Source organism: Coffea eugenioides, chromosome 5 (assembly GCF_003713205.1).
Source record: "Coffea eugenioides isolate CCC68of chromosome 5, Ceug_1.0, whole genome shotgun sequence".
Classification (NCBI taxonomy): domain Eukaryota; kingdom Viridiplantae; phylum Streptophyta; class Magnoliopsida; order Gentianales; family Rubiaceae; genus Coffea; species Coffea eugenioides.
This window is the reverse complement of record NC_040039.1, coordinates 2,399,742-2,412,076: the sequence shown is the minus strand read 5'-3', so window position 1 is coordinate 2,412,076 and position 12,335 is coordinate 2,399,742. Positions and strand designations below refer to the sequence as shown.

At 33.7% G+C, this 12,335-nt stretch overlaps 1 protein-coding gene across 1 annotated transcript; it reads right to left on the bottom strand.

The window, feature by feature from the left end:
* Window positions 1–318: 318 nt before the first annotated feature.
* On the bottom strand, window positions 319–1,355 carry LOC113772388 (CDGSH iron-sulfur domain-containing protein NEET-like). The gene is made up of 2 exons (XM_027316980.1): window positions 959–1,355; window positions 319–602 (listed from the first exon to the last, which is right to left on the bottom strand). Exons 1-2 carry the CDS (start codon window positions 1,156–1,158, stop codon window positions 500–502), a joined length of 303 nt encoding a protein of 100 aa, XP_027172781.1. The 5' UTR covers window positions 1,159–1,355; the 3' UTR covers window positions 319–499.
* Window positions 1,356–12,335: the final 10,980 nt, after the last annotated feature.

Below are 12,335 nucleotides of genomic sequence, written 5' to 3'. Positions count from 1 at the left end.
ATTCAAGCGCAGTTTATATTTCAATCATCAAGTCCAAGCAATAAACACAAAAGGGAGAACTGCACAAATAGTCCCTCATATATTGCAAATGTGAAAATTTAGTCCCTCAGATCGAAAATGATCAATTTTAGTCCTTATCAAATAAAAAAGGATCAATTTGAGTCCCTTTTCACTTTTCCGACTGATTTTTACCCGGAATATCTCACGCGCACACCACGTGGCCAACTTTTCAAGGGTAAAAATGCCAAACCATTTATCTGTTGACCAAAACCAAAATGTAAAGGACCAAAACCACTTTTCTGGTTCTGATTGAACTAGTTGAAATCAGAAGGAATTTCCACTACAGGAGTAGAAAACTATCACTTTATTACAACTCCAGATAGAGATCATCATATTGCATTAAGAACATACAAGGATTTCCCCATCAGAACACGATATACTATGCTGCACCAAGTTTGGAATATTCAAGAATGTATAATAGTGCTATATCATTTACTAGTCACTGCTTCTTCACTAGCAGAGGCCCAACATTGTCTCCAGTAGCCTTATTGTGCTTCACATGGCTTCCATCGCATAAAGGGAAAGTCCCAGACCGCCAACACCTGCTCCAACAAGTCAACCAATCCGTCACCGCTCAAAAGAATGTTTACTTTTACTGTGTCATCAAAAACCCCTGGCTATGGCCTGAATTCGCACTTAACATAATTAAATGTTAGGCATTCACGCTAAAATTGACTTCTATCAGTGTTTTAGGCTTAATGCCTAGAGGGTAGTGTCTGAATACAAAGGCCTGTTAAGTTCATATTTTACTTTGAGCAAAGAATGAATCTACAAGGCTTCCAGACAGATTAATTCCCAAAACAAGGGAAAAAGAAAACATGTTTCCCTTCCATGATCCAACAAGGTAATCAGAAAAGTTGGAAGTGATCAAGTACGCAAGAGATGGTAAATGAAAAACCTGCAGTAAGCAGTGAGAGGCTTGTTCAGTTCGGCGATAACAACAGAGTCCACCACTTTGTCTTCGGTCTTCCTGATACCTGGGTTTATGGCTTCAGCCCTCACCACCACCGTTCTCCTCAGCTTCTCTGAAGCAGAAAATGGAGGCCTGCCGTATGAGAATCCAGCAGGAGCTACGCTTGCACTAGCCATGGACGCCATAGCTACGCAGAGCTTTTCTTCTTCTTCCTTATCTCAATTTTAGTCCTTACCAAAATGCCAAACCACTTATCTGGGGTCCTTGGATGGTTGCCTTTGCTTGTTTCCTAAAGAATTTCCTCTTCCTTCTTCTCTTGCTTCTTTTAGCGCGGGGATTTGGGTAATGAAGGACTACGGAATAGAGGATTCTTGGACTCAGTCAAGTCTTCGAGCATCAAGAATTTTAGGAAGTATTCGCCCTTTACATTTTGGTTTTGGTCAACATATAAGTGGTTTGGCATTTTTACCCTTGAAAAGTTGGCCACGTGGTGTGCGCGTGAGATATTCCGGGCAAAAATCAGTCGGAAAAGTGAAAAAGGACTCAAATTGATCATTTTTTATTTGATAAGGACTAAAATTGATCATTTTCGATCTGAGGGACTAAATTTTCACATTTGCAATATGTGAGGGATTATTTGTGCAGTTCTCCCAACACAAAAATACTACAATTACCACACATTTCCTCTCCCACATTTAAAATACACATTGTCCTCATTGTGTGGGGAAAGGAAAGCAACAAAAGATAGAAAGAAATACTTCTCAATGCAATGGTTGAGATCCAGATCAACCATGAATCACGAACTTTCGCCACAAAACATAACATCTACTAACACTGTCCAAAAGATAAAATATAAAAGAAAAAGTGCAAGTTAAACATCTTACAAACAAAAGATTAAAAAATAATAAAATTAGGAAACACAAAGAAGAGCCATCCAAAGGTGCAGTTTCAATCATCATATTCTTCTTCATCATCATCGTCATGAGGTGGAGAAATACCTAGATAATACTCAGTACACTCCAAATGAGTGTCCATCCGTCCCAACCGACATTCAATATCGTCCAAGCGAGTAAAAAGCCGTTGGCAATTTGATTACTGTGGTGGAGGAGGAGGTGGAGCAGTAGAAAGTCCTGCTTTATCCCGGTCATGATGCGCCTTTTGTTTCCTTTCTCGAGTAGGTTGAGGGATGTTCTCCGTGCCAATACCCATACGCTGAAGTGAAGAAACTAATAACTCTGTTGTTGGCTTGACAAATTCGCAGGTTGTACATGGCAAGTTAACATCTTGATGCTTGAATGCCAAAGAAAGAAGACGAGGAAATGTTAACTTGAATGAAGTGGTCCGCCTCCTCGCCGTAGATCTTATATAGCTAATGATGATGTTGGGCAATGGAATTCGGGCGTAGAAGAACTCCCGAATATGAAACATATTATCAAGAAAATAGATATCACTTTTTCGGACCTCTGTATGACTAGTCTTTTTGGGTATGACATTGTGCGCCATTATATAAATGATGAGACGATGGCGAGGTTCAAAGACACTAGCTACCATTGTCTCTTTCCTTAAAGACCAAAAAGGTTGGTACTCAAGACCAAATCTATTCATGGCGTGCGATGGATTCCACCGTCTATTTGGTGCGATGAAACCCTTCTTCAGATCGATCGCTCGACCTTGGTTGCTACATCCAAAAATAGCATCTAGGCATTCCCGTGATAAAACAATGCGCCGTCCTCGCACCCATGACTCCAATAACTCGCCACTGTGACGTGTCTTGTTTTCAATGTTAGCATAAAACTCACGCACCAAGTTTGGATAATAGTGAGTCGACAGTGTGAGAATAGGCATCCAACCAAGTTGGTTAAACACTTCTTTAATATAATAGACCACTTCAATTTCCGGACTCACATGCATTTCGAAGAGAAACTCGAAATTAGCATGCGTTTCGTGCCATTCTTGATTCCTAAGACTTGTGAACTTGGCACTATCAAAGACGACAATATGGACAACACAAGAGGTGCCCTCCCCTTGTTGTCTCCTCATCGGTTGAGGAGAAAGAGATCTCTCTTCTTCGCTTTCTTCAATATCCTCACTCACCTCCATTTCGTCACTACTAAAGAACGAATAGACAACTTGCTTTCCCCATGCCATAGTATCTTAAGAAAAGAGATTCAATTATCCACATGTACTAACACATATTGGCTCAAATAACCTCAAATAACCGTAAATAACCATAGTTGGCTCAAATAACCACACATACATATCCCTATGTCATAAGAAATTAAATAAATATATATATCAAAAATCACAATTATGACATCCGAGATGTGACCCAGGCAAGTGCCAAAAATTGTCAAAATCACCAATTTATTAAAATAGGTAACAGATATGCCTCAATTAACAAAATTAGTACTAATCATGATTATAGCAATCGTTAATTAACGACAATAATGCACAACTAGTTATAAACATGGTTAAGCAAAAATTATCCTAATAATTCACAAAATTCATTAAAATTACTCCATATACACAATGCACATGCCAAAATATCATCACTCAACCATTTCTAACCATAATCATCCATCAATAAGGGTTCAATAACAATCTAAGCAACTTTTTCAATTTTTCCAAATATAGCAATTTACAAATTTAAATAATTAATAATCCATCAATTGCTATAATTTAACATGTAAACATGCTTAGACAATCATAATAAGCATATTGGAAACCAAAAAATCCATAATATTCATAAAAAATTTGAAATTAGAAGATGTCAAAAAATTCAGGAAATTGAAAAATACCAACATCTAAAATTCAAAGAATTGATGAAGAAATTTACTCAATCACATAGAAGGATGTTTAGAGATGACGACTATGTAAAAAGCCCTATCAAATTCACTCCAATTGACCTCCAATTGAAGAAATTGCAAATTAAGAACCCTAACCCCAAATCTCTTAAAAATCAATTTTTAGTTGTTTTTCTTGAATTTCAATCAGTTAGAAGGCTATAAGATGATCAAAAGGTATTAGGTTGATGTTTTCTAGTAAGAAAATGGAGTAAAAGTGAAGATTTGTGAATTGGTGTGTGTGTATAACTTGAGGAAAACGCGACTGTGGGAAGAAGAAGAAGAAGGAAAATGAAGAAGAATAACCACGTGTATAGGGTTTAAAACGATGGAAGAAAACACGACTACACAATATGCGACTACATGTCGCATTTTCCTAATTGCGTTTTCTTCACAATTGTTGTAGGATTGAATACGCGACTACATGTTGCGTATTGTAGTCGCATTTTCTTGTATGATTTTACTGACATGAATACACGACTTTAGAGAAAACGCGACTTTGAGGCACATATTTCAAGTCACATTTTATGCAAGAAACGAGCAGAAACGAATACGCGGTTAATGACATACGCAACATGTAGTTGCATTTTTCTGATTCGTGCATATTATTCTGCAATTTTTGTAGAAATGTCAAGTTTCCAAAATTATGCATTCAACCCCAAATACTTCTAATGCAGTCTAGATCATCCTTTTGCCAAATTTATCATCGCATGCACATGTAAAAGGATCGAAACACGCATTTTATCCCTTTTTAACGGATTGAGAACACCTTTAACGCAAATCGAGGGATTGAATTTCTCGATCAAATTTTGCCTTTTCTACCTCAAATGGTCACCTTTGCTTCCTTCGGCCGAACCTATAATGCAAAAAATAAATTAAATTAACTACACGTTTTAAACACAAAATCACACTAATTTAACATATGTAACATAAACATTGGGTTGCCTCCCAATTAGCGCTTTTATTTATAATCGTTGGTTCAACTCAAAAGATTTTGATCTTTTTAGGACATTGGGAAGTGATTTTCTCCCCATGAATCAAAACTCCTGAGCCATTCCACCGTGTGATGAGCCATGCATTTATCTCCATCGTCCAACTTCCTCAAATGCCAAGGAGGAGTATTATATTTGTCATGTAAAGGTTCAACTGCACCTTGAAGTAGAATTTACTCGCCCTTTTCGAGTTGGCTCAACTTTTCACCTATTCTTTCATGGAATGGTGAACTTATTAAGCCAACTTCAGTCCTTAACCTTGCTTCCCTTGCTCCTATACCATAAAAATTAGTACCAAGAAAATTTATAGATTTGACTTCTTCATTCATTTTCTGGTTCACCCTTTCATTACGTGGAATATTAGAAACAAGAGCAATAGGCTCTATACTCCCATCTTTATTGATCAAATTAAATTCCAATTCCTCACCATTAACCCTAAATATAAGCTTATCTTTTTCTACATCAATTATAGTTCGTGCAATGGCTAAAAAATGATCTTCCTAGAATAATTGGCATTTTCACATCTTTCTCCATATTTAAGACAACCAAATCTGCAGGTATAATATATTGCCTTACCCTTGTCGCGCCCCATTTTTAATAATAAAAATAAGAATGAGTGAAGTATGGTTTGAAAATTGGTGATGTGTGTGAAAAAGAAAAAGGTCATGGGACTTTGAAATGCGACGATTTGGCCAAAATAGTAATCTAAAAAGGTTTTGGTAAAATGTAGGAGTCGCCATTTGGTATTGAGTTAGGGTGTACCAAGTCACCCAAAAAATGTGGATTTAAATGTAAAACCTTTTTAGATTGACTCCAAAATCTACGACACATCAGAGAAAATGGTTCGGGGGTCGCGGTTGAAGAGAGGGAAGGCAAAGACAATGTCTAAGGCACCCTCTCAACCTAGCCTAAGCTAGTTGCATGATTTAGTCATGATTTTCCTAATTTCTAATCAAAAAATGTATCGCATTTGGATGTAACTAATATGAATGCAATCCTAAACCTAATGAGGAATCGAAAGAGACCAATATCTCTTAGAGGCTCGATCGGACTAAATCACATGAGTTGTGATAGCCAAGGATAAACCCTCCAAGAGGTCACGAGTAATGCTAATGACGAAAAAATGAATGGAATGAATGTATGCAATGTGAAAACATGAGATTGTGTGAAGTGAAAAAAGTAATAATAAAAATAATAGTGTGTAAGTGGGAGTGTGCAAATGGGGGTGCAAGGTGTGGTATGTAAAGTGATCGTGTGATGTGTATGTGTGCTCAGTGGTAGTATATAAAGTGCAAGTGGTAGAGTGAGAATGTGTAAAATAAGAGTCGTGTGAAGTGAAAAATGTGGGAAAAGGGATAGAATATGAAATGAGAGTGCAAAATGATAGTGGATAAATGAAATGCATGAACCCTAGAGGAATGCGAGCAAGATGGGTACGGGGAGACCCTAAATCGTGACTTTTACTTTTCCTTTTGGTTAGAAAAAGAATGAACGTGCTAAGGCTATGTGTAGCCAAACTCGTCCATCCCCCTTACCAAAAGAGTAACTCCCTAACCTAATCAGGCAAATGACCCTAATGACTAGAGTGAAATGCAAAATCCTAAAGATCATGTTTCAAATGCGGGAAAAGGGAGAAGGTTCATGCAAAAAAAATGTAAAAAATACTAAAAGGAAAAATGAATGGAAATGTAGTGAAGGCATGCAAGTATGTACTAGCGAGGGGGTGGCCCTATTGGGTCTAGTATTGGACTAGCCCTTTACTAACGCTCTTCACAAGCATTGGACTTGTGAGCTCGAGGGGAAGACCATGACTAGCATTGGACTAGCCACGGCAACGTACATTCCAACCATATAATCAGATATAATACTAAAGCAAATAGACATGCAAAGCACATAGTTTCACATAACATGTAGCACATAAGCATGCTTATCTAGATGCAAAAGCCTAGGGAAAGCAATTAAACACATAGGCATATAGGCACACATAGCACATAAGCCCTATCTATTACAAAAGGGGAGGCCCTACTACCATCTAAAAGGGGAATGTGAAATAAAATGAAGCAAAGCAAGCCTAACTATTACAACTTGGCATTTAAATGCCTTTCAAATAATTACATTAGAATAAGCGCATAAATTAAAGTAAAAATAAATAACTAAAGAAATAAATGAATGAAAATAAAATAAAACATTCAGAATCATGCAATTACACACATAAAACACATAAGTGCACATAGGGTCAAATAAAGTGAGAAATAAGGGATAGAGTGTACCTCCCTTGAATTGGGACCCTAATGGGGTGAAATTACTTATTTACCCTCCAAAAATAAAGAAAAGGTCAAGGCATCACTTTAATTAATAAAATAATCACATGAAATGGAAATAAACACGAAATTGAATCACTCAAAGCATTCAAATAAACTAAACAATTCATATTCATCAAATTTGAAAAAACAATGACCCGATTGAAACAATTAAAGAAGTTAAAGGGGCCAATTTGATTGATTTTCCAATTGTTCGGGCTATAGAAGCATAGGTAGAAGCTAAGGGGAGCAAAGCGCAATTTTGGTAACATGTTCATGCATGCATCGAAGAGCAACATTCTGCATTTTTCGGCCATTACGGGAACTTGATTTCCAGCAAACATTCGAGCCTAATCTATGTGCCTTTGGACCAACAACACACAAAATCAACACCAACGATTCAACTTCCTCTTTCTAACACAAGATCACATAGCAAATTAGGTGACAAACCCATTTGGTGGGCTGTTGCGGGAAAGAACACAGCAAGTCATAAGAATGAACGCAGCTTTTTATTTTACTTCAGCTTGGATGTGTTTGTGCGCAAGAAACTCAAAACAAACTCTATTGGACAACCAAACCCAAGTGATAGGACTTATTCCATCGTCATTAACATGATCATCTATCCTAGAAGATCCAATCAAATCAACTAGACCAGAAATGCAGCAAAGAAAGGAGTGAAACTTGCGGTAAAGTCAATTATGCACACGATTGAATCGTTCCATTGAGGTAGATAAATGAAACCAGACTATGAACCCAAAGACATGCAACTTCAGTTTGGTTCAAGCACAGCAAAAATGCAGGAGGAATAAAACAGGGAGCGTCAAAGCTACAAGTTCTTTCCTAGCTTCTAGTTTACCGAAACATTTTGCAAAGAAAAATCACCCTCCAAACACTGCAAACTTACTCATTATCAAACATTGGACCCAAAAATGAAAAGAAAAGTTGTGGCAACAAAACCGACAACTTCAAGCTTATTGCAGCAAACATTATATACAAAGCTTTGCCCAAGGAAATCTAAACCCCAGCAAGAAGTATTATCCAACACTCTAATGGCCATCAAACCGAGAGTTCAAGTAAAGAAACAAAAGGACAGACTAAGAGATCATGCGAAATCTGAAAAATTTTGCAACTCTTCTATGTTTACTCTATTAGATTCACAAATCGTACAAACCCATCTCCAGTCTAACAAAGTCGCGCAATCATACAACCCAACGCTAAACAAACCCAGTCAACAGCAACAGGAGGCAAAACTGCGAAGCTTTGCTATGTTTTCAACCTCGGCAAACATCACACAAGTCAAGCAAGCATAACAGTCCCGCTGTGAATCATAATCCCAAATCCAAACTTAAACCAAAACTACGGAAACGAAAATGAAAGACTACAAGGGACAACTGAACCAGCAGATAGCAAAAGGGTGCAAACCAACAATTAAAGAAAACAGTTTCTAATTCTAAGAGATAAGGATCTTACCTTAATCACAAAATGAGTCGGGGAATGACCAAGAAAGGATTCGGATGATTCTGCCAGGCCTTCGAAGGACGTCAATAGGAGAACAGTGATGATAACGCAGCACCGTGCTTGCAACCCCAAATCCCCTTTCTTCCTCACTCTGCCGCCACTCTACTTCTTCGCTTCCTCCGCCGTCACAAGACTCTACCTATGCTCGTCTTTCCTCAGCTGTCCCAGATTCTTTTTCATCCGCCGTTCTTTCTCTCCAGCCATCCTCCCTATCTTTCTCACGCTGTTCTCTCCTCTGGTTTCTTTCGTCCCGCTATCCCGCCGTCACTCTAATTGTCCAGCCGTTATCTCCTCTCTCTCGCACACTCTCTTTTTCAGACCTTAGCCCGTCATCCCATCGGAAAAGTCTGAAGTAACGATCGTTATGGTAACGAAACTGTTTTTACCTGATATAACAGGTAAAAATACTTTTAGCGACCATTTGATTACCTGTTATACTGGTCATCTAAATAAAATAGTACCTAAAATTTTGGTTAGTAAGTTTTACATAAAAAATAGTAAGTTAACTCAATAATTTAGTAACTTTTATATCTCAAAAAGTAAATTTGAATAAATATGGAACTTACTTTTTTTTTGAAGTAAATTACTACTCTATATCTGAAACTTAGTTTTTGGAGAGTAAGTTTAGTTCAAGTAATAGTAAGTTTTTATAGATTAATAGTAAATATTGTTGATAGAATAGTAAATTTGGTTAATCATCAAAACTTACTAGTTTGTGGCATAAATTTACTATTTTACTTAAAGAAACTTATATGAAACAAGTATTAGGGACTTTATTTGAAATAATGCTAAGATTTTTTTATTAATAATTGAAGCTTAGTATTATAGTTAGTAATTACTCGTAATGTAAATGTATGATACACAATTGTACGTATCATTTATAAGTGTTATATATTTTAAGTATTTTAAATATACTATGAAAACTTTTTTTTTTTTTGCATATGACCTTATAAAATATGTAAGAATAATTTGTCATATTATAAATTTTGAATTATTTTTGAATTTGTGAAAGGTTAGAAAGTTTGGATGACAGTAACAACAAATCTTTCGAGTTATATATAGAATTGCACTTATCTGTACATCACCATATTTTCTATAGATGAATTTTATAGATGAATTTTTATGTAAACTGTTAAAATTATGAATTCAAAACGACTAAATCTGACTACTTTATGGCATATATTAGTCTAAATGACTAAAAAAATTACTGTAATCATGTGCATGTTGATTGTTGAATTGAAATTTCCTTTATTACTAGCACAAGTTCTTCTAATCAAAGCAAAATAAAATCAAATAGCTTTTCCTTTTGTATGCAGTAGTTATGCTTAATAGAAAATTATTAAACCACTTTTACAATACATAATTTCTCCTAAAATTAGTAACATTTTCCATGACCTCTAACCTTGTCAATAATACTAACCACCGACATGTAGATAATCTTAAAAGCAAAAGCCATCAATATGACAAAAAAAATGTTTTCAGGCTGAACGAAAAAAATTGCGATTCTATATAGAATCGAAGAAATTCATCATGAACGAGAATGAATTGCAAAGTTATCATATTTCTAATTTCATGTGCATCCAGAATTTCAGGCAGCATTAGTTTAGAAGAACTTTCCTTTTTCACACTAAGGAACCAATCCCAGTCTCTACGTCTCTTTTATTTTTTCTTTAACCATTAAATGGGGTCAAGGTTGTTAGCAGTAAAATACTAAATAAATTTAATTCCATTTCAAACACTAGTTAATTGTATACTAATATTTTACACCACAATCAATTGAGCACCAATTTTTCTTTTTTTTTAAGTAGCTATTATTTATTTTATTACTTAGGTTAAATATTTACATATAAAATAATAGCAATAAAATGCCAATCCTCGGATCAATGGAACTTCAATTATTGTTAATAAAACTAATTTTGCATTGATAAAAATTAGTCTACAGAATGAAAAGTCAATGGCAACAATTGCTAAAATATAGCAATTTTTAATTATGGGAAAATAAACAACTAAGTTCCCAAAATATTTCATTTTTATTGTTTAAAAAATCTCAACTTGTTGACTAAATTCAAAATAATTCTATTGTCAAAAATATTTTTTCTCAAATTAACTTTCATGATTAGATGTGAGATACAAATATGGTAAAATATCCCCCATACATATGTCATGGATATTTTAGACTTTTAGTAAAAATAAATTTTTGTTGTTAAAATAACATTGTATCATAGTGTACTAATTATTTTAGGACCATTTTATACGTGAACTAAATTTAATTTAAATTATACAATAGATTATATATGCATGTGATTTTCATTTATAATTATTGGATCCTATTCTTATGAACAATCTCCAAAGGAAAAAAATCCAGATCATACTGATTTTCTTATATTAATTGTTATACTAATTTTGTCATTTTTATTATTATATTATTTCTCATTTTGTTTAGACTTTTACTCTTATTATTTCTTGTGTCTCAGATGTAAATTTATTAAAACTTTATCATCTAATTATATTCATAGGTGTTAAATTATAAAAAATTTGATATATAAGCAAGTAATATTCTATATATAACTAGGAAGATTTGTTGTTATTGTTATCCAAACTTTCAAACTTTTCAAAAATTGAAAATGATTAAAAACTTATATACGATAAAATTTTATTACATATTTTACAAGATTATGTGAAAAGTCAAACTATTTTTCATAGTATTTTAAAATATATAAATAATTTTTTTAAATTACTATAATCATGTATTATACAGGTATATTATGAGTACTTACTAACTAAGGTACTAAGAATTAATCATTAATAAAACATCTCATCATTATTTCAAATAAATTTCCTAATACTAGTTTAAAATATGTTTTAAAGTAAAATAGTACATGTGTCCCATAAATCAATAAGTTTTGATTATTAATCAATTTTACCATGTTATCAGTAAGAATTACTATTTATGTATAAAAACTTACTATTACTTGAATTAAACTTACTCTCTAAAAAGTAAGTTTGGGATATAAAATAGTAATTTATTTATTTAAAAAGTAAGTTTGATATTTATTCCAATTTACCTTTTGAGTATAAAAGTTACCAATTTATTAACGGGTTAACTTACTATTTTAGATGGGAAACTTAATTTCTTATTTTTAAGTGTTATCTTATTTAGGTGGATAGGTCTATCAAATAATCAAATGATCGCTAAAAGTAAATCAAAAATAAATAAAAAATGGTCATATAAGTGTTACCTATTTATGTCTCAAAAAGTAAATTGAAATAAAAATGAAAGTTACTTTTTTTAAAAAATAAATTACTACTCTATATTCGAAACTTACTTTTTGCAAAGTAAGTTTAGTTCAAATAATAGTAAGTTTTTATAGATTAATAGTAAATCTTGTTGATAGAATAGTAAATTTGGTTAATCATCTTAACTTACTAGTTTGTGGCATAAATTTACTATTTTACTTAAAGAAACTTATATGAAACAAGTATTAGGAAGTAGCTAAGATTTTTTTATTAATGATTGAAACTTAATATTATAGTTAGTAATTGTTGGTAACGTAAATGTATAATACATGATTGTATGTATCATTCATAAATGTTTTGTGTTTTAAGCATTTTAATAAATGTATGTATCATTTATAAATGTTATGTGTTTTAATAAATTTATTTTCTAGGTCACAAGTATAAAAGATAAAGTTGTACTAATGTAGCATAA